The following is a 23,134-nucleotide window of genomic DNA, read 5'->3' as shown; positions in this document are numbered from 1 at the left end:
AAGAGACAAAACCAGAAAAAAAAATATATATATATATATATATATATATATTTTTTTTTTTGATCCTATATATATATATATATATATATATATATATATATATATATATATATATATATATATATATATATATATATATATATATATATATATATATATATATAGGATCACCAACAGCCAAATCATTTGCCCAAGAACTGAGAATAAAACCACCTACCTGCTCTTGGAATTCTCAAGTCAGACTGCAACAGCGAAAGGGACAAGCATGCTGACACAGCTTCATTATGTGAAGCTTTTATACCCTCTCTAATTGGTGAACCAGGAAGTAGGAGGTACCAAGGCTGGCCTGAACCTATAGTGGCTCAGGAGGGACATTTCCTCACTGGCTACACAAAAATAGGATTTACAATGTCAATAATTTATTCATAATCTCACAGGCTGAACTTCTTCACAATAAAGATGATCTTGTCTTGCAGTATCACCATTTAGATTATTTACTCTGTCCATGCACCCAGTAAGCCATGGATCAAAATCATTCCACACAGTTTGGTCTATTATATGCCACACATTTGCCCAAGCTTGCATGTAGTTGAAGACTTTTGTTTTAGAGAATTTGAGATCTACTTTTTAAGAACATTTATGTGAAGAGTGGAAACATTTGTCACTTTCAATGGAGGTCTGGTAAAGACACATGCGTGTAAATGATTTGCAATCTGAAATTGATCTCAGAAAAGTGAAGAAGCACATTTGCAGAATGCGGAGTTCAAAGCAAAGACTTTAAAATTGAAACATTTAAATGACTTAATATTCTTTTCGTTGCATGTATCCTACTGATTCCACAACAATAAAGTGGGAACCTCTCTCCTCCAAGCACTGGTGCTTGGTGGATCTGTATCACCATTTGCTTCTAACAAGGATTCTTTCACAGATCGTGCTGTTTGGCTTTTCAACTACTCACTGGTCGAACTGGCATCCATTATCTCTTAATGCTAATAATGGGATGAATATTCGTTTGAGTAATCAAAACAGACTTGAAAATTAATCAAATAGTTAAACTCCTGCAATATCTTATCTACAGCTGTATTAGACACCGTATATTTTCTAACTTTAGCAGAACGGAAACCATTTTAACCTCAATATCATTCCCAAAGTTTTGAGAACTAATTGACAAAAACAGAATTTGAAAAAAGCATTGCTATTTATACTTTCCCCATCTCTTTTTCCAAATGTCTTTATTTCTCCTAGATTTTAGTTTAATATTCATATTAATTAACATTTTGTTTTTAAATCTGCTACTTTCCCACACATTTAGTCATGATTTTGTTTAATAATGCACAGACTAAACGTTACGCATGTTGGGTATACTGATAGTTAGGGTTTTCAATTATTTGAAAGATTTAATGTGGCTAACTGCCCCTTCTCAAAATGCAATATACATATATATATATATATATATATATATATATATATATATATATATATATATATATATATATTAATGGCATGATAAATATTACTATAAAGTTCAACACCAGCCCAATCTAAAGCCTCAAATATGAAACGAATTATGCACCTTTCTGAAATCAAACACTATAACCTTTACTACTAACCTTCATGAAGTATGATTCATTGCAGGACTCCTGTATTTTACTGATTTAGTTGTATTGTTGTAAACTGACTCAACGTATTTAATAGAAAAACAATTTGAAAACCCAAACAAATTCTTCCAGCAGATGGAGCCACATACATTATTCCTTTAGGACCATCACTTTACATTTCATTTACAGTTTTTCTCAATTGTTTACACACAAATACTGGTACTTGACACACAATGACCACAACATGTAACTCATGCACCAACCCCCTGAACCAATTCTGCTAAACTACAAGCACAATTCTTGCTTTACACTTTTTTCAAAACACTACACACAATTCTCTGCATTCTCTGCACAATTTTCATGAAGAAAATTTTGTTTTCACAAGAAAAACACTGTCATTCAAAATTCTAAAGTCAATTGCCCTACTATGCACACTGACTGTCACATGGGCAAACACCTGGGCACACAGTGTTACAATTAGCAATCAGAGCTTTAGCATAAAAGGGCAACAGGTGAGCTCTTCTGTTTTGGAGCAATGGATGACAACAACAGAGCGAGAGGAGTGAGAGTAAGAGGAGGAGGAGGACGAGGACGGGGAGGACAAGGACGACAAGGACGAGGAAGGCCAAGGACCGTAAACTCTGATGAGATCCGAGTCACTTTGGTTGACCAAAGCTATGGAGGAATTCTTTTCTGCCTGGAGATGGAAAGTTTATGACCGAAATCCACAAACACATATCCCCCTTCTCTGAGCTATGGAAGACGCATGTGAAGATATAGCAGTTGATACTTTTCATGGCTGAATTCGACATGCTGAGCGATATTTCCCCCGCTGCTTGGCCAGGGAAAACATTGCTTGTGATGTGGATGAGGTTCTGTGGAACAGACCGGAACAGAAGACAGGATGCAGCATAGATTTTTACTGTAACTGTATACAGTAAATTCTTCTGTTGTTTTGTATGTAGACCACTGTATGTGCAACTTTGTGTTGCTTGGGAAGGTACACTGTGTGCATTGTTTTCGTGGGGAAAATAAAATATATTTGTTACCATGTATTTGTGTGTTCAAGAGTACAAAAACAATATTCTAAAATATTGTACAACACACGTATGTATGTACTGTCTGTAGTAAGTATTAAAAAAATGGTCAAAGTCATTATGATGAATGGAGAAGTGTTTTCCATTCATCATAGTGTTTTACATTGAGCCCATCAGTGTTCAACCGGTTCTTATAAATGTCTTCATATGATGATTTGTGTGTGTCATTTCAAAACAAAATACCATTTTGAGAAGAAATAACATTGTTTTGATTGTAAAGTTTAATTTTGCAGGAGTATTGAGGGGTTTTGCCCATTGTGTGTGTTTTTTTATTTGTGTGTACAGTTCTGAGAGTATGAGGCATGCTTTAAGAAAATGTGTGTAAACAATCGAGAAAAACTGATTTTGCTGATGCTTTTATCCAAAGTGCATTCAACCAAGAGGGAACAGACACAGTCATTTCACAACAAGTTTAGCATTCAAATTGTTTTTAAACTGTTCTGGAATACCAACACCTCCAGGCTTGTCAAGAAAGCTCACCAGCGCCTCTTCTTTTTGAGGACTCTCAAGAAGAAACACCTGTCTTCAGCCATCCTGGTGAATTTCTACCACTGCGTGATCGAGAGCATCCTTACTGTCACCGTAACCCTAATCCTCACTAGTCCTGTCTATGCATGTCTGGCTGGCTGGCTGCAGAGGTCCCAGGTGAATATCAAAAATGCATTGTAACTCATGGCTTTGCTGAGTCTCAAACCAGGTACCACAGAGTCCCCAGCCTGATTCGTATCACACTGAGCTATCCCTTTGACAGCCAGAAGCAAGGGAAATTGGATCAAGTGAGTGTTTTCCCTTCCTTCAGCACTAAAACGGCACACTTGAATCCATTTTCAGTGCACTGTTTCTGGGTCTGCACACAGACTGCTTTGCAGGGGACAGGCTGCACTTTCTGTAATCTTTAACCCAGAATATGTGTCTTTTTGCTGGGGAGATGAGCTGCAAAGTGTGGCTTCCTTTAGGGACATTTCCTTTATTTCTAACCCTGTCTGTCCATCCCGGGAGAGGGATCCCTCCTCTGACGTTCTCCCTAAGGTTTCTTCGCTTTTTTTCCCCATTGAAGGGTTTCTTCATATTTTGGGGAGTTTTGTGAGGGTTTGGGGACAGAGGATGTTGCATGTGTACAGACTGTAAAGCCCTCTGAGGCAAATTTGTAATTTGCGATTTTGGGCTATACAAAATAAAATGAATTGAATTGAATTAACCCAGGAACTTGGCTCTAATTGGTAGGGAGATGGTAAACAGAAAAGGGGTGTGTTCCCTGATTACCAACACCTGTTCACAGGTCTTTAAAAGCAGAGTCCAGAGTGCAGCTGGAGGCCTGCTGCAAAGGAAGGTGGCTTTGCTCTCAAGGAGAAAGGGGAACCTCTCCACGGGCCTGGTCCCTGTCCAAGCAGGGAAAATGGAAGGTTTGGTCCGAGAAAGTAGATCAAAATGTCACAAGTTCTCCCAGTCTGTGGGTAAGTCTCAAAAGCCATACAACCACCTAAGGATTCCATAATTTTACTTTTGTGCCTTACTGACTTTGTCTGATTGCCTGTCTGAAGAATCCTACTTGTCTGCATACCGCACCAGGGCTCCAATCCCTCGGTAAAGCGGAAGGAAACGCCACATCCAAGGTGGGAAGAGTCTGCCACTTCTTAGCCTACATGGGGGCTGGAAAGAATAAGCTCCACCTGTGGCACTACCTGGACAACCCCCAGCGTATATTCAGTTGAGTGATTGAATTGGATGAATACTTTGAAATAATTTTACAAGTGTTAATCTCTGCCCCTTTTCCCTGTGCAGTTACGCAGCAAGCCTCCAGCCTGGCAAAACTATCACCACGGCTGCAATTTATCTAAAAAATGTGTCTCAGTTCATGACCTATTTCCAGCAAACGCCCCTGAAACAATGCAGACTACCCGGGGCCAAATAGTCGGTGTTATACGGGCTCTGAATGCCTACAAATCCAACATGAATACGCCAGTAGTCCTCCACCAGCTAAAGGTTAAGTCGGATACACTGTCCCGACTTGTTTCCCGTGAGACGCTGCGTAACTGTCAGCGGAGAGCTAACCCTGCAATCCCAAAGCTTCTGGGTAAGTGTGCTGCATTCATTGAATCCACCGATGTGTTTGAGTTTGGCTTAATGTGAACTTCCTTAGACTGCATGGAGCGTGAGAACAGCATCCAGAAAAGGTACGCTTTTTTCGGTCACTTGTCCGCCCTCCTGGCATCCCTCTATGGATACTAGCCGGGTGTATTTACGAACATGTCCATGGCTGAGGTGCTTGAGGCCGCGGAGGAGGAGTGCCTTGATGGTGAGGCTGACAGTCACCATTCCCGACACTGGCTATGTTTTTTCGGTAGGTGTATGCTCCCCAAATCGTTGCATGAAATATATAAAGTATCCCACTAAGGACTAACCATCCTTTTTTCTCTGTATGCAGGTGGCGGGGCATAAGACTAACCAGGACTTTGGCGCAGCACAGATGTACCTGCGTTCTAAAGAGTCCTCCTGGTTTAAAAAGTAGCTGACTCTGTGGGAAAAATGCAACCCCACAACGGATCACTTTATGGTAGGCGATGGAGGAGGGCCAGTCACCAACCTACTCCAATGCATGCAAGGTGCCTGGATTGAAATGGGGCTGCCTGGCCGGCCAAATTTCATAGACCTCCGCACCGCAGTCGCAGCACATGTAGGGTTACTTCAGTGTTTGTATTTCTCCAACATCGAACGCTTGGTAAAAACATGCAAACTTGCTAAAACATGTTCTTTTCTCCTGTCTAGACGAAAAGCTTCCATAGTGAAGATGTTCGGAGGTGCATAGCAACTTTCATGTGCCACGACGTAACAACCGCTGACCGCTTTTACGCACTGGTCCTGAATCCGACGCAGGCCAAACTGCGCCGTATCCATCTGGAAGAAGTTGTTGCCAAGCACGTCTCCCCGTCTGCATTGTCGTCTAACTGAAATACCTGTTTGAATAAAAAGTGTAAGCACAATGTAGTAAAAGTATTTTTGTTTTCATTGTGCAAACCCCAAAACGGTACACTAAAATCGGATAGAATATATGATGGCGAGCCCCTGGAAGTGTTAAATGATGATGTGCCTAAGTCTCTACATGTTTGGCCGTGTTCCTATGTGCACATCCCAAAATGGCACTAAAATCGGAATAGAATATATGAGATATATATATTTATATATATATATTTATATATATATATATATATATATGGTTTGTCAAGTTTCTTCATCTTACTGTGTTTTGCTCTAGAACTCCTATTGGCCAACGATCCTGTAGTGTCCTGGGCAGAAAGGTGCAGCAGACCAGGACGGCGTCCAAGGCCCGGCTCGCATCTTCTGCTACTGCAAACACTGAGTGAGTTTCTGTTGTGACTACTCCGTGAAGGGACTGCGAGGTGTACGCTGTACTACATGTCCACAGCTCTCCAAGTGATTGGAACAGGACATGTCTATGTCTATGTCCTATGACACGGGTCATAGCTGTGTACGTACTGGTAAATGTGTCCGACCAGGCCTGCATCGCAGGCAGAACGAGGCCAGCAACAAAGCTGCTCTGGGTGTTCCTTCTCTGAGGAACAGGAGAGGAAGCTGCAGGAACTGCGAAACAAAGAGGTGGAGATCCACCAACACTTCCGTCATCCTTTTGACCTTTAGAGTGAAGACACAACCACTAACTAACCCCCCCCTTCCGGTTCTTCTGACCCTTTCCAGGTCCCGCAGTTCAAGGCCCAGTGTCAGATTGGTTCGCTGGTGCAGGTGGAACAGGAAGTAAGACCCAGGTGCAGGTTTCTTACAGAGTGTTCTTTTTCATCATCAGGTAGATTACACATCACAGAATCATGAATACCTTTAGCTTCATCACACAAATTGACAAGATCATCAAGAGCACCTTGAACCTTTACTTTGCATAATCACCTTCATTTTTCCTCTTTAATGACCTGCTTTATTTAACTTTGCTTTCCTAGTAGCTTGTAATTTATCACACTTTTCAGCAAAAGCTTTAGCAGTTGGAGTTACAACACGTTTTGCGTACCAACGCCAATAGTATCGATGTTCATCTCAGCTGATTGCGCAATAGCCTCAGCTGGCTCACTCTCAGTTCCATGCGCATCCATAATGATTTCCCCACACGTGCAAAGTTCATGAAGTCAATTGTCCTCCCCTTTGACCACCAATGCATTGGATTTAAACCCCGCTTGTATGTAGCGAACAACTGTGCGCTTAAACCTGAATGGCCATTCATAAGCTTGTAGCGCTACTACTCACGGTGGGCGCCATGATGATCCCGGTGAATGACTCCTGTGCCGCCGGTGTTTGCAGATCGACTCCCGGTGTCCTCACGCTGGCTTGGCCCGGCTCCACAGAAAGGTGGTGGATGCTGACCGCGTTAGCTGCTCATAGCCGGCTTACCGGTGTCCTTTCGCAGCAGTATGCACACAGGTGGACCTTCAACCAAGTCCCGTGTCCAGTCTTAACGCTGATGTCCGCTTTCCAGAATCCTGTCCGCTGGAAACTACAGCATCGTCTGCTACCTCCGGTGCCGTTCCGGCATCATTAAGCAGTTTTCGACTTGAATGTAGCGGCCAAGCCGAACCTAAAGCCACTGAGGGGCTGTGTAGACATGCTCAAAGTAGTTTTTGACGCGCTGACTACTGCACAACTATATTTTGTTTCGTTGAATAAAACCGCTTACGCCTTTGCTTCTTCGTTTAAATGCATACTTTATTCTTCACAATGCCGAGTCCATTCAACTGTCACTTAGAAACAAACAAATGTGACGGAGACTGGAGCGGTCGAAAACTGTGTGCTCCTCCGTCTATCAACACCTGCCACCTGGCTGAAAGTCCCCACCTATAAAGAAATGGGCACCATGATGACACCTACTGGCCCAATTTGGTACCTTCCACCCAATGATAATATAACAACTGGCTCCTACAATGAGTTTGTGTGGTCCAAAAACCCAACTTTATGAATGAGTCGGATGGCTCTTTTTTGCATTGTCACTATTGGTTTTAATGTGCTTTTGTATGTACTGCCCCATACCCCGGAACAATAATGTAAGTGGCACAAGAGTAGGGAACAGTGTAAAGTATGCAGAGCTTTGATGTTTAAAAATGCTTTACTTTTGCAATTACTGAAATACTTATTGATATTTTAGTGGTTAAATATTTGATATGAGAATTCCAAGTAATTCTATCATCTATAATAACTCCAAGGAATTTGATTTTGTGCACTCGCTCTATAACGACACTGTCTATCTTAATAACTTCCTGGGCATTGGAATTACCTTTTCCAAATATCATTTTGCATTTACTCTGATTTAGTGATAGTTTTTGTTGAAACCACTTAGTAACCCGTTTGAGTTCCAAAGTAACAATTTGACAGTTTTAAATCGTTTCCGGATGCAAAAATATTTGTATCATCTGCAAACAAGTATTTTAGACGTTTTGCAAATATCGTTTATATAAATGTTAAACAATTTTGGGCCCAAAATTGAACCTTGAGGTAATCCACACACAATTTCTTGATAACCTGACTGATAGTCTCCTATTACCACACATTGTTTCTTATTTTTTAGATAACTAGTAACCCACTGTAGAGCTACCCCTCTGATACTGGTCTAACTTCTTACTTAAAATGTCTCAATTTTTTGATGTACGTTTTTATTTAATACAAAAACTGGAAGATGATCGGTGATATCGTTTATCATTGGTCCGCTAACCGTATTACTTTCTATTTCATTTGAAAAAATGTTATTGATTAAAGTAGCACTATAAGTTGTAATTCTGCTCGGTTTAGTTATTAAATGAAACAGTCCTATGCTAAATAAAGTATCAATGAATTCATCAGTCTTTTTATGTTTGGGTTTAACAGATCGATGTTAAGATGACCCCCAACAAACATAAGTTTCTGATTTGACTGTGAAAAGTGCTCCTCCATCCAGTTATTAAACACATCTATATTAGATCCCGGGGTTCTATAAATGCAACTTACAATTATGTTGAACTCTGAAGGAACTCTTTGTAAATGCTCACATTGCTTGTTTGACTTACTTCACTTTAATTATAATTATATTTACAAGAGAGAACCTGAAAAGTGTTTCAGTCATACTGCTGCCCTGAGGCTACCAACAAAATCAATTGGGGGGGGGGGGGGGGGGGGGGCAAACATTTTATGGTTGATTTTGTACCAGGGAGGCCCAAGCTCCCCAAATTTGGGATGAAATATGTTCAACCCCCCACAACAAAAAGTACTGCCATAGAGAGCTGTGGCGCTGTGTGGGGATGATGGCGTTCCAGCCGACAGGACCATTGGGTTCTTGGACTGGTCCACTCGGCAGCTGGAAGAGGGGCGTGGTTGGATGCAGGCAAATCTAACCTGCAGAGGAGGAAGGGCGGCAACTATCCCAGAAAACCTGCAATTACCTGTTGACTGACCAGCCTGCTAGGAACCTGGAGTTGGGTGAAGAATCAGGTTTTTTTGTTGTTGTTTGGACGCCACATGTGAACTAAACTGGGGAATTATGTTCCATTTGTGTGGTGGGTCAAGGCTTTTGTTGATTGAGGATGAATAAAGTACCTACCTATATTCTCCATCTACCCGCTCTCCCCGCTTCATACGTCTCCTGGTCCTTCACAAGCTAAACAGTGCTCTATTATTTTGGTCCTTTACATAGTGAAAGGTCACAAAGGATCCAGAGGCAGCTAACGTAACTTTAGGTGTGTTACGGACATCATTGTCTTCCATACTTGGAGTGAATTTTCACATAAAAACACAAGTTAATGACTATAGTTTAATCACAGTAGAGTTTGTAACAGGACATGGAATAAAAATATATACAAAATAAATAAAGGCGGCGTTTTTGTCTTTGGAGTGTTTGCGTTTGACAAAGAGTTGGAAAAGAAAGGACTAAGAAAAAGGCCCAGGTACGAGTACCAAGTAGGACCCAACAGAAGTCCAGCTCGAGGTCCAACAAGACCCCACCTGTGTGACCCGCACCTAAAAACCACAGGACCAGCTGGGAACACAAGGTGTGCACAGCTGGTTTGTAGATCAGGGTGCACAGATGTTTACTACAGGAGGAGGAAAGTGACATGAAAGTGGGGCACAAGCTGTGTACAAAACTAAGACAGGGTTACAGCGAATGAGCTGTGGGGCGCCGCCTGGTTGGTCTGTGGGAGTTCAGGGGTCCACAAAGGACACGGCGATGTAGCGCACGCCGCCGGTGGTGGGCAGGCCCTCGTGGTAGTGGGTGAGGCGGCCCGGGTGCAGGAGAGTCCAGCCTTTACGCGGAGCCTGAATGGAGCAGTTGTAGCGGATGAAGCGGCATCCACCTCCCTGCAGGCGCAGCACAACACAGGTCACCAAACAGGGGAGAGGCTAATATCAGACTTAATACCTAATATGGATAATAAAAACGCATTAAGCTACAAATGGCCAAAACAGTCAATCTGACCATAACAGCAAAATCACTGCTGTGGTTAAGTTACAATCTACAGCTGAATATATTCAAGTCTCCAAAAGCCTCGTAGGACTAACACACAGCATCAAATATCATAACACATCAATTAGTTTGGATGCAAAAGTAAAAAGGAGGCTCAGAGCTACAGCGTCATGCAGAAAAGGCAAACTCAGACACACAAATGGAAAGTTTGAAACATCAGGGATGAAGATGTTCGTGCTAGAAACGATGATGATGATGATGATGATGTTATTCCCTATTCACCCAGGCTGCACCCGTCTACACTCTCTTAGCCCCGTGGACTGGGACACATCCATGACTTACAGCTGTCCCATCCCAAAACTGACGCGTCATTAACTGAGCAAAGTCTTCAAAAGATGTGCGATGTTTGGAAAACTATTCTTTTATTCATCATCGGTTTCAGTTCTGTTGAATATTTTGTATCCAGCAACTATTTTGTTTATTTAATGACTGCTTTAATCAGCAGTGAATTATGGGGATGATTGATCGGCCCCCTCCAGCTGCGCTTCAGGATGTAGCACCACGTGGAACAGGTAGGTCACCACTCACCTGGTAATCGGGGCCCGCCTGATTGAGGGCAATGTTTAAAGTGAAAGTGGAGGCGTCGTGATGTGGTCTCAAAGACGGCTGCTCGTCTGGTTTATATCTAACTACAAAGGCCAAGTCAAACAGAGCCTGCAAACACAGACAGAGAGGAGTCATGCAAGCGTTGGCATCTGGCCACAGACACACAAAGCATCAGCTCGGCCCCCCGTCCAGCATTCACTTCCAGACATGGAGAGGAGAAGCAGTGCGAGAGGTGGAGATCGGCCACACCATCACCTCCTGTAGCCTCCCTTTCCCACCGGCTCCTCCCCGTTTACCTGGTAGTCCACGTCTTTGCTGTTGAGAGCTACGTTAATAGTGAATGTGGAGGCGTCGTGGTGAGCGACGAGCAGCGGCTGCTCGTCGGGTTTGTACCTCACCACAAAGTTCAAAGGAGTGGCGCACTGATGAGAGAAGACATGTGAGACAGCAGCAGCACTGGACCAGTGACAGAGCTGCTATTACAGCACCACAATGCTTCATCTCTGAATGAGCCCGTTATGCTTCCCAATCCAAAAGGCATTTAGCACGTCATGAACATTTCTCCTGATGATATTTTACCTTCAATCAAGTGATGTACTCAAATACTGTGTTTGTACCAGTGTGCCCTTGCTCACCATGAGCACATGGCAGACACACAAGGATCCATTCAGATGCTGTGGGTCTTACCTTAGTGAAGTACCCGGGGTACATCTTCTCTGTTATGGGTGCTATATACTCCAGTAAGAACTTCTGCCATTCCTTTTCAAAGTTGATCTGATTCATGTGGATATCGATGGTGGGGACATTCTCATAGCCTCCTTGGATTCTGTTGTCCTGACAAACCCAAAGATAAACATGTCAACATCTCTTTTACAGCAGATGGACGATTCTTTACAATCAAATAAAGACAGAATTATACAGAATAACGTACCGTGTTGGCTCCTCCTGACCACTGCCCAAAATGTTCCATTTCTTCAACGATGTGGTTACAACCAACTTCAGACAGAATTGGGAACCAGTAGACATCAGGACAAGGCTGAGAGACAGAGGACAGGGGTACATGTCACACATCAATCAATCACATCCATTACTATTCAACTCTTTTTTAAATGAATGTGGATGTAAAGCCGTGAACATCTCACAGTTTCAATCAGCTTGTCTTTCATGATGCGCGTGTAGTTCTCATGAATGTAGCGCTCCTGCCAGTCCTGAAGGAGACACACATGGTTACACACAGCGCTGCTGCCACACGCTGGGCTTGTTACTACCACAGCATGAGGACATGAGGACATGGGGACGGATGGATGAGGAGCAAAAACAAACTGCCACACTAACACATCCATATAAGTCACATGATCACTTTTCAGAAAACCACATTTCTAATGCATGACCAAGAAGCAGCATAAGGGGCCCCCTCCTGCATCACACAAACACCCGTCACCATGACTACCACATCAGGCTTTCATCTCACCACTGGATTTTCAAAGATCTGCCACAGATCATTGTGTAGATGACTCGTCTGATAGTTTTGTGTCGACAGCATGCGGCCAAAAGTGTGCATGTTGGTGACATACATGAAGACTCCCTGAAACAAAGATTCACAACAAGTCAAGGATTTATTTCATTCATCATCTAAGAGAAAATGGATGAGGAAAGTGTCTAAACATGTAGTTTCTATGTTGCCCTTGTTAGTGTAGAGTACACACATGTACTGACCTTGCTGCGGATGTTGTGGCAGTAAGCCATGTCGGGGTCTAAGAGGTTTGAGGTGAACAGCTCGTACGTGGAGAGCTCTGACCGAAGCAGGCTGGCCTCCACCAGGTACACACTGGACACGTAAGGGACGTTCCACACACCTCTGCAAAGCACACACACACACACACACCAGGGAACGTCAGCAACGGGATGTGATCCCAGTGATGGCGGGTTGGACGGGGTCGGGTGAACTCACACTCTGCGCCCTTGAACTATGTCCACGTAGTCCTCAGACCGGGCGTAGTAGCCTTCTGCACTGAGGGCTCCCCAGAAGTTGCTCCACAGTCGTCCAATGCGAGTTATCATGGGCGCCACAATGGGACTGATGAAGAATAGAGGAAGGTTACTAAATGTCTTCTTCTGGCTAGACACAGTGTTGATAAATGAGTGTGATAGAATAACCACAACATTTAGGTTAATAATTGTATACTTGCAGGTTTTGTTCAATGAGAATTTGAAGTGTGTTTTCGTTCTCTAGAACCACTTCTATGTCCAAGATGAACAAATAGTCACAGTCCTCGTCCTTCCGGCACATGTCACTGAAAGAGAGGAAAGACGGCATGATGTGAGAGGGAGCAGGGAGAGACCATGTGATGAAGGTGGTCAGCATACACTCATCCGTGGACCATGTGGTAAAAAGTGCAGAAGAGGTGAGAAGAAACGCTCTCTCCAGCAGCAAGAGGTGATAACGTTCAATCCTTCTGCACAGTGAGGCTCAAACCTCCTGGCAGCTGCTTCACTGGAGGGGTTTGTGCACATCAGGGGAACACACACACACAACTAGTTGTGTGTTTGCACAAGCCCATTTTATGCCATGACCTGGAATCATGAAGTTAAACATTCGAGCATACTCCATCCGTTTCTGTGCAATACGTCACAAGTCTAGAAGTGTCACATGGCCGACCGCTGGTCACTTGGGACTCACAAGCCCATGTTGCGCGATGCAGCTTGGTCCATCTCCTCTTCAGGGCCAACCACCTTGACATCCTGATACAAGCCGCCATGGTCCTTCAGAAAAGAGCTCAGCTGACCCTCGTGATGAGCTTCCTGCAGGGAGAGGAGGAACAAACAGTTACTACAGAAAAAGCAAGCCTTTTGTCTACATGAAAGTCTTTGGAAGCTTTCCAAAGATGCTTTTAATCTGGTGACAAGCTCCTGACGCTTTAGTGATTGATGTGTCATAACGGAGGCCTTATCCCCCCAGGACCATTACCTTTTCAACCTGCCTCTGTTTTCATTCTCTTTGATTTAAGGCTTTTAGGTATTCCTGTATCAGTGTTTCCCCCTACCATTATATCGGGGGGGGGGCTACATAGACATGGGAGCCTCCGTGGGAACTTTGTGCTTTCAGTTTTCTGCTGTTACCCGGTTGTAGATGAAGAGTTTCAATCTGTTCTTGGGATACTGGAGCCTCAGGAGGCGTTGAAAGAACACCTCCACAAAAGGAGTAGGCTGCTGGATGAAGATGCCAATGAGCACCATGGGGTACTCGGCCTCCTGTTAGAGAAAACACACACGCCTCATATGAGTTCCAGGAGGGATATTGATGAGATGCAGTTGAGGTACATCTTGCATAGAGAGGAACTGACCTTAAGTGCTGCGAGGGGGCGCAGATCCTGGTGACACGCTGTGCATCCTGTCTCAAACGTCCACGTGTTGGGGATGTAGTTACCCAGGTAGTTGATCTGGAGCTGGCAAACAAATATGTGTTACCGTCCTTATATACAGTACTTAAGTCTTTAAAAGTAGTTCACTTTGACTGGCTTACTTAAGGGACACAAATGCGTTTTCTTAGTATTCCAAGAACTGATGGACCAGAATTGGTCCTTCAGTAGGTCAATAGGTCCATAGTGTGACAGCTAAGTCACACTATGGACCTATTGAGCTCAGTGCTGCGTTTGACACCATTGATCATTGTATCCTGATGTAGAGACTAGAACATTTGATTGGCATTAAAAGAACTGCACTTTAATTCATATTTATCAGATCGATCCCAGTTTGTGTTTCTAACAGAATCCTCGATGACAGAGTTCCACAAGGTTCTGTGCTTGGACCGATTTCATTTACCCTGTACATGCTTCCTTTGGCCGATGTTATCAGAGAACACTGCATAAACTTCCACTGTTATGCAGACAATGTCTCTGTCGATCAAGCCAGAAGACACCAACCAGCTTGGTAGACTTCAAGAATGTCTTGGAGACATCAAAACTTGGATGATCAACTTCCAGATCTCAGAGAAAACAGAGGTCATCTTGATAGATCCAGGGCGCCCTCGAAGTCAGCTGTCTGGTGATACGGTTTCCCTGCAGTGGTCATACTGTACACCAGGCTTACTACTCTCAATATTTCCATCCCAGGAGAGGGATCTTCCTCTGCCGTTCTCCTAATGCTTCTTCCCTTTAGTTCTCCCCCTGGAAGGGTTTTTTTGGGGGGGGGAGTTTTTCCATTGCATGTCAGGGTTCCAGTACATGAATGCCGCATGTGTACAGACTGTAAAACCCTCTGAGGCAAACTTGTAATTTGTGCTTTACAAAATAAAATGAATTGAATTAACTGGTTGTGTTGAGTGTCATTGAGTTGACAGACTCTTCTCTGAAGCTTGTCCTCCTCAACCTTCAGCAGATCACACTGTTGGATTCAGCTACTCCTTTCTGCATGAACACGTGTTTATAATGTGCTTTCAGGTTTGGATCATGACACACAAGTGGCTGTCAGTGTAGCATGTGACCGGTCAGAGGGCTGTGATTGGTCAGTACCTTGGTAGGTCCGTTCCCGTGGATGACGACAGGCAGCGTGTCATACAGAACATTTCTGGCTCGTACCCGCCCAACCTCAAACTTGAGCACCACCTCGTCTGGAAACAGCCACCCACACAAAGGCAGAAGACATTAAAGGCACATTATGTTATTACAAAATGTTTGTCCAAATAACAAAAATTAAAAATATATATTTTTTAACACGTTGAAAAAGATGTTGAACATAATGTCTATTCTAAGAATTCCAGTACAAATAAGACTGCTTTAAAATTATTTTAAAAGATATAATTAGATCAGTAGATAGTGGAAATTGTATTAATTAATTGTATTAATATTAATTGTATTTAATTACATGTCACTGCATCCTTAGATTAATAGAACCTGTCTATACTACAGAGATGTATTTTTTTTCACTAAAATCCAATGGAAGAATTTTGTCAGCTTTTTGTTGAATGCGATGCTAACTAAAAAGGGACAAAACAAGACTAAAAAACAAACAGTAAATATTTTTTAAAAGGATTCCGTTTGTGTTTTCTCTCAATGGCTAATTAATGTAACCGTAGTACAAACTTTAATTATGGAATTATTCAAGTAATTACAGTACCAGGCAAAGGTTTGATGAATGATACGCCTGTTTAGTTTAGCAATGTATTTCAATGTAGTTTCAATATATCTTGAAAGAGAGGACGAGGGAGGCCTAATGGGGGGCCGACTGTCCTCAGACGGTTCATCGTAGCCCTCAGACTACATTTCTCACTCAACTAACAAATTCCTTTGTGTGCCTCAACAAATGCTGCAGAGAATGCTGGGAGTTGAGCTCATGTCTCAACGTGTAACCCCTCAGCTCTAGAACCTGTAGAAGTTAAGGCGCTACCTTCTCCAGATTAACAGCTGTTTCTGAACGAAATAGAAGCCTAAGTGATTGCAGCATATTTTAGTGCCACTTGAAGCGTTAAAGCATATTTTGATGACTATGGAGATAATATTGGGATTCACTAAATATTATAGTATATAATAGTTTTTGGGCCTTAATTATAGCAAAAATAATTGTTTCCAGGTGTCCATCAGCTGTTCTGAAGGAGTTACAGCTGGTTAAATCCTGATCTCGCTCACATGCACTAAAAGCAAAGGTCCCGACCTGCTATGTCAACAAAGCGGTCCAGATGGATTCTCTCTCTCTCTCTCACACACACACTTCATTTTCCAACCTCCGTCTCCTGTGTAGTTAACCCAGTGATGTCCTTCTGATTGCACTGTGACTACGTGCTTTGTGGAGCTCTCCTGAATTCCTGTAACAGGCTATGACCTCAAGTGAAACCTTTATTAGATATAAAGGAGGAAACTGAGGATGAGCACACAGTGAGTGACATTCCTCTTTTCTTGTTGTAATTACATGTTGACATCATCCATCAGTCTGCGGAGCACCGTTGGCATGTTGGCCGTTGCCATATTTTATTTCGGCACACCAGCTAGATTTTTAGTCCAAACTCATGTTTAAAATCAAGAGAGAATTCAGGTAATTTCCTACATTAGGTAGAATGCAGCTTTAAAGGGTGAGTGTTATTTTACATGTGCATTCTCAGGGGATGATTTGTGGTGGACCAGCAGAGATGAAGATGAAAGGGAGAATACATCCAAGCATTGTGGCAGAGAGAAAATAGCCACTGGGTGTTGGAGGGTGCTCAGTTGACTCGATGTCTTCGTGAACTTTGTTACTGAACTAACAGACGACATTCAACTCACCGAGGGCTCCGTGAAGGTTCTGGAACAATCTGCATTTGCTGTCCAAAGTGATATTTATGGATTTCTGAAATATTAACACACATTGTTTTCACAAATTCCCAAATGAAATAAGAGTGCTGAAAAATCTCAAATAGACTAACAGACTAAGAGAAATAAGCATGGTTAAGCCCACTGATGTACTGCAAAATATCAGGGTCTCTTCAGTCTGACAGAATTGATGCTTTGGAAGTGAACATTTTACTAAACTGATTTAGATAAGCATAGAGGAAGTGACAAAGCTATTAGTGTCATTAGTAGCAGGTCTAGTATGTATTGTACTCAATGTGATTTCAGCATGTAACAAAAAACATCCATACAATAAAACAACCCTTACCCTTTTAACTGGATCAATGTAAGTCTTGGTGAAGAACAGCTGGTCACTGTCGGTGTCTTCTCCTGTCCAGTCAGCAACCATTTCTTTGATGTTGGGAAGGTAGCCAATAAAACCTGTGGAAACAAACAGGAAGTGAGTAGCAGTCATATTCCATTCAATCGACATTGAGAGAATGCAGCTTTGAGACACTTTGAAAAGGTGGGTGTTATTTTACATTTGCAGTCTCAGTGGATGATGATACAGTGTGGACCAGCACAGATCAAGATGAAAGGGATAATACAGCTTTACAAGCTGTACATGTGATGATGAGACGACAATCTGCATGATGCGTCTCACCTTGTGGTAAAATGACAATAAACGTGTAACCTTATAAGGATGGTTTGTCCAAGAGCAGTGTATCTGCACACTAATACCCCCCCATGTACAGCTTCACGTGTGGTTGGGCTCAGGGTATAGAAAAATAAAAGACTTTTAAGAAACGCTGGCTGTGTGCACAGATTTTCCTCAGTGTGTTACACTGATATTCAGCTGGATAAAATTGGTAGAGCTCATTTAAAAAGTCACATGGTACATCACAATGTCACAGCCATGTGGCCTTCCCCAGCCGTTGGCTTACCTCCTGAGCCTAGGAACCTGTTGCCCTCGGCAACGTGGGGGTGCTTGTCCTCCAGGTGTCTGTCAGGCCAGATGAGGCTCTCAGAAGAGAACACCACCTTGTGTCTGGCCTGCTGGAACTTCTTGAGTAGCTCGTTGGGGCCTGAAGCGAACACCACATCGTAGCTGTGGGAAACGGAGAGAGAGAGAAAAGCAGAGTGAAGCCACTGGGATATTTAAGTGCTCAGTGTGGTCAGCCTTTTCACTGCAGCTCCAATATACTATACATAGACTGGTTATTAAAGTACTATTAAGGCTGAGCTACACATGCAGTTACACTTTTTGTAGTGGAGCTCCGCTGTCAGCTAAGCTGTGATATGCTACATTCTAGTTGGAAGCTCTGGTTCTACGTTTTCAACACAACGTATAGAAGCCCAGAGTTTGACTCTTCGGTCGTAGGCAGGTGGTAGGCAGGTCGTTGGTGTGCACACTCGGGGCTTCGGAGGGATATACTCATGTCTAGTGTAAAAATGCTCAACTCTTCCTGCTGCTCCGACTAAGGAGGACCCAAGCAGGGCAAAGCTTTCCCAAGTAGTCAAAGTGGGAAGTGCAATTACAGGCCGCTGTCCTTTAAATAAATCCACACTGCCCATATTCGGACTCTGAGCCTTTGAACGAGTCAGTGGGATTTCTGTGTGGTTTTGATCTGGAGAATGAGAACATTATTCCAGTTCGAGACATACACCTGCTTATTCCTGCTTGCAGTGTATGTGGATGAGATCAGCGGACAGGAAGCAAACGTGCACACAAACTGAAACAAGATGGCGTTGAGTGTTTTAGATTAGGGATGAATATTCAGACACACAGTATGAGAAAAAAGGCCTTTTTTAAACATTCGATGGTAGGAATCTTAATTCCAGAGTGAACCAGTAGCAGGGTGTTACAGTGGCTTCACTTGTGCATTCACTTGGGTCGGTGGTGAAGACGCGCTACCTTTCGATGAAAAGGAGGACTTGCTTCTCATCCTTCATGTCCTCTATAGCTGCTTTAAGGAGGCGTACTTTCTGACCTCCTCCTGGAGACGACATGTAGTCGCCAGACTTCCATTTCTCACCTTCACCAAGGACCTTTAAAGATATGTACAAGTATACATGCATTACTGTTTTAAATATATGACTTCCAGCATGAATTATACGAATTGCCGAATTCATTGACAAAGTATCAAATGTAAGAAGGACCAAGCATGGAAGACAAAGCTATGACTTAGTTTTCATGTGGAGCAAAGAAGACATGCCGCACAGGTTCCTACCTTCACAGTGTAGTTGAAATGTTTCGCTGAGCGAAAGAAGCGCTTAAAGCCGTCTGTCTCTTTGGTTGCAACAGTCAGGACCAGAAGGTTCTCTGGAAGACACCACGTTACAGGAGAATTTAAGTGTGAAGCAACCCAGTGGATTGGTTGCAGATGACCTCAGCAAAGCATTACATTATGGACAGACGCAAGAGTATATAATACTGAAGGGTTCCATCTGTCTGTTGAAGGCTTTTTCATTTCTTGTGAGGGATTCAGGACAGATGGTGTACAGACTGTAAAGCCTTCTGAGGCTAAATTTGTCATTTGGGGCTACACAAAATAAAATGAATTGAATTGAATAAATTAATTTAATCTGTTGACTTTACAAGTGCAAATTCCCCAAGACAATTAAAATAAAGCCTAAACCAACTAGCAAAACCTAGGTGACACGCTGTGGATGGTATGTGACCTTTGTGATGACAGATGTGCTGAAGGTATCTGATGATGAGACCATTAATCAAACAGAACTGTTCCAGCAAATTCAGCTGTGAAAATAAATTCTTTGAACTGACTTCACGTACCACTGTTACAAAAGGGACTCATTCCTTGGGGCCCTCAAGGCCCTCGTGGCCCCTGGGGCCCAAATGAGCAAATAACAACGACGATTTCCGTATTTATTACATTTTCCTTGATTCCATATTTGTACTTTCAGGGGCAGATTTAGTTTAAGTCGCAGAAATGCTGGAGAATTCCTACTGTATTATTTAAGTGTTGTACCTGGGTTGTAATATTTTACAAACAGGAGACAAACTATTATATAATATTTTCTGTCAGTAATAATAATCCCTTCGTCATAAAACTAGTTGAGTCCATCCATGAATGTGACTCTGAAAAATACAAGCAGTCACAATCTTTTCCTAATCTGCAGGACATTGGTTCATTGTTGCTTTCATAAAAGATGTGCATTTGAAGAAAGGGAAGACAATGTTAATACAAGACAGCATAGAAACATGACTCCAAACCCATTCATTTGGTCCTGGCCTCTTGTCTCAACAAAACAACGCAGATACAGTTATCAACAGAAAAGACGTGGTTTCAATGTCGCATCAAGTGTTCTTGTCATTATTGTAGCGCCGTTTCTTCCTTTCTGACCCATTTCCATCAGCTACCTTTAGTTAAGTAATACTATCAGTAAGAAACAGCTGGATGGCCTTGAATCAAAGTGGTTGACTCCTGCTCGGTGCTGAGGGAGGCAGCAGTGCGTGACGTCACGTGCACAGAGCGCTGCTCGGCCCGTCCACGTCAGCGCCGCGCGAGTCCCCCCCCCCCCCCCACGCGCCCCCTGGCCAAAGACATGGCGTGATTTTAAACCGGAAAAAACATCAAATAAGTTAGTTTATGTCTTTGAGAACCGCGAAGTACAATTCAGCGTGCATCAAGAGGCTACACGTGTCCACTGAATGAAGATAAATCTCAGCTTTTCTAACCGCTTAGCGTGTTATTGTAGCTACGACGTGACACCAGAGACACCGGCACCGGTGTTACCGGAGGCTGGAGCGTCTCTACCGGACACCACACGAGGAGTCTCCCCGCGGCGGCCTCCCCGCCTTTACCGTTAGGAGCTGACGTTACGAACGCTCGTAAAGGTCGGCTCGTAGCGGTGCAGCGACTTACCTTCGGCCAGTCGCTGCTCCTCCCCGTCAGTCAGAGCCAGAAGGGCCCACACCAGCAGCCAGGAACGCGCCATGGTTCACTGATTCAAGTGGAATTGTTTGGAAAAACCCAACTGTGCACATTGATAGAAAGTCTTGTCTCTGCAAACTTTTTCTCCCTCCCTCTCTCTCTCTCCCCCCGTCTCCCTCCCTCTCTCTCTCTCTCTCTCTCTCCCCCCGTCTCCCTCCCTCTCTCTCTCTCTCCCTCTCTCTCTCTCCCTCCCTCTCTCTCTCTCCCTCCCTCTCTCTCTCTCTCTCTCTCTCTCTCTCCCCCCGTCTCCCTCCCTCTCTCTCTCTCTCCCTCTCTCTCTCTCTCCCTCTCTCTCCCTCTCTCTCTCTCTCTCTCTCTCTCTCCCTCTCTCTCTCTCCCTCTCTCTCTCTCTCTCTCTCTCTCTCTCTCTCTCTCTCTCTCTCTCTCTCTCTCCCCCTGTGCAACTCCCACTTCCTAAATGTGTCTCAGTAGAGAATAATGACGCCCAGCTACTCTGAACGTGACTACTTGCACGTAGCTTTTATTTATTTATTATTTATTAGAAATACACAAACAGTAACTACAGTATGTGTCTAATCACAATAGAAACAACGTGGTAAAAATGAAAGAGAATGTGTTTATTTTGTCAGTTTTCTTGGGATCTTTTTAAAAATCTTTTTAACCTCCCTGTGAGAAATAATAACGATCCAAAACTCTAAAAATCTTTAGGCCATTTATTAAACAGATGTAAGGAAAAATAGCTCTTTAATACAAACTTGAACAGAGTATATATTCACAGTATTTTGTTTTTGACATCCATGTGATGTGGCATTGAAGCTTTAACAAAGTTTAAATTTTTTAAAGTTTAAAAAGTTTAAAAATTTGTTACTTGGGGAAACTAAAGCTGCGGTATACAGTATTTCACAATTGATAAGACACATTTCTTGAAACCTTCACCCATATTCTCAAAACTTTAAACACAAAACCCAGTCTTTAAACTACATTCACAAAACCCCCGACTCTTCTGGCAAAATCAAACTATGCTTTCAAACCATGAACACAGCCAGTCAATAAATAAACACTGCTCAGCTTTCATTAGACATTACATCAAAAACACAGCGTCCAGCGCATGTAGTTAGAGAAAACATGTTTATTGCATATAGAAAATAATTTTGCTATAAATAAAATAAAATAATTCACAACTCCCTAAGCCCAACGAACAGACAACTCTAAATGAAAAGCGTACTACACAAAATACTGTGTTACTGTACTGCAAAATCAAAATCAATGAGACTTATTCTGCCTCAGCACCACAACATAGACAGGATGCACTGCCTGCTGATGATCCTGCTGCTCACGTTCAAACAAAACATCCCGAAGACCACCCACAAATGTAAGAAGATGGTGAGTGTAATGTGGCCCCAGGGTTGCATGATGGTGGAGAACCCCCTCATTGCCTATGGCTGCACATAGGGTGACATGGCCACCACGCTGGCCAGGGACTTCCACAATGGCACGTTGGCCAATTATGTTCCGGCCTCTCCTTCTACTCTTCGCCAGATTGAACCCTGCTTCATCTACAAAAATGTATTTATGGGGCCTTTCCATGGAATCCATTTCAGATACCCTCTATACGTTAAAGAGATAAATAAATAGTTTAGTAAGGGTTACAGACATATTTCTGCAAACGTGTATTTATATGCACTCCTGATTTACATGCACTAATTTTGACGAACCACATCAACAATGAGAACCTCTTGCTGTTGGGTGAACAAAGGAGTCTTTCCACCCTCATTTGGTATCTTGCAATTCTACAAAAGGGAAAATGCTCTTACAAATGTATACATACAGTAACAATAGAAATGGACATGTATTGTATATCTTTTTTTCTTTTCTCCCCAGTCCCTTCTCTAGTCAAAAACTGATGTACTGTATCAAATGTATACAGTACACTTTTAGTCGCACAAATTAGAAAAACAATACATTGACCTGTTCTCTTCCCTGAAGGTCGTGATAATGGTGGCCAGAGAGAATGTACTCTTTGTCCTGCTTCCCTCGTTGTCATTCCATGAACAAGAACATGGTCTATCACAGTTGCCCGAATTTGATCTAAAATGACTATTCTTTGTCTTGCTCATCGTTGTCCTTGTACTCCTCCTCCTCTTTGCCCACCACCTCTTACACAAACTCT

The 23,134-nt window shown here is 42.9% G+C and overlaps 1 protein-coding gene and 1 long non-coding RNA gene across 8 annotated transcripts; one reads left to right on the top strand and one right to left on the bottom strand.

Annotated features, from left to right (window-relative positions):
- The first annotated feature begins 1,486 nt into the window (after positions 1-1,486).
- Positions 1,487-8,822, top strand: LOC119204423 (uncharacterized). Of its 6 annotated transcripts, none has more exons than XR_005117158.2 (8): positions 1,487-3,471; positions 3,975-4,149; positions 4,265-5,036; positions 5,121-5,369; positions 5,462-5,666; positions 5,949-6,310; positions 6,410-6,515; positions 7,019-8,822. It is a non-coding gene; the product is annotated as an uncharacterized LOC119204423 (long non-coding RNA). The 6 variants fall into 6 exon arrangements; XR_005117155.2 differs by having other exon boundaries at positions 4,237-5,036; XR_005117157.2 differs by having other exon boundaries at positions 3,975-4,402; positions 4,478-5,036.
- A 655-nt stretch (positions 8,823-9,477) lies between these two features.
- plod1a (procollagen-lysine, 2-oxoglutarate 5-dioxygenase 1a) lies at positions 9,478-21,112 on the bottom strand. Of its 2 annotated transcripts, none has more exons than XM_037457609.2 (19): positions 20,935-21,112; positions 19,279-19,370; positions 18,963-19,096; positions 17,992-18,155; positions 17,376-17,488; positions 17,003-17,066; positions 15,260-15,357; positions 14,093-14,194; positions 13,869-14,000; positions 13,429-13,550; positions 12,938-13,042; positions 12,700-12,825; positions 12,465-12,606; positions 12,220-12,333; positions 11,891-11,956; positions 11,680-11,784; positions 11,436-11,582; positions 11,045-11,170; positions 9,478-10,036 (listed from the first exon to the last, which is right to left on the bottom strand). In XM_037457609.2, the coding sequence occupies exons 1-19, from the start codon at positions 21,005-21,007 to the stop codon at positions 9,881-9,883; spliced, it is 2,181 nt and encodes a 726-aa protein (XP_037313506.2). In that variant the 5' UTR covers positions 21,008-21,112; the 3' UTR covers positions 9,478-9,880. The 2 variants fall into 2 exon arrangements, with proteins under 2 accessions (XP_037313506.2, XP_037313505.2); XM_037457608.2 differs by lacking the exon at positions 11,045-11,170 and adding an exon at positions 10,731-10,856.
- Positions 21,113-23,134: the final 2,022 nt, after the last annotated feature.

Source organism: Pungitius pungitius, chromosome 1 (assembly GCF_949316345.1).
Source record: "Pungitius pungitius chromosome 1, fPunPun2.1, whole genome shotgun sequence".
Classification (NCBI taxonomy): Eukaryota; Metazoa; Chordata; class Actinopteri; order Perciformes; family Gasterosteidae; genus Pungitius; species Pungitius pungitius.
This window is presented reverse-complemented; position numbering and strand designations above follow the sequence as displayed.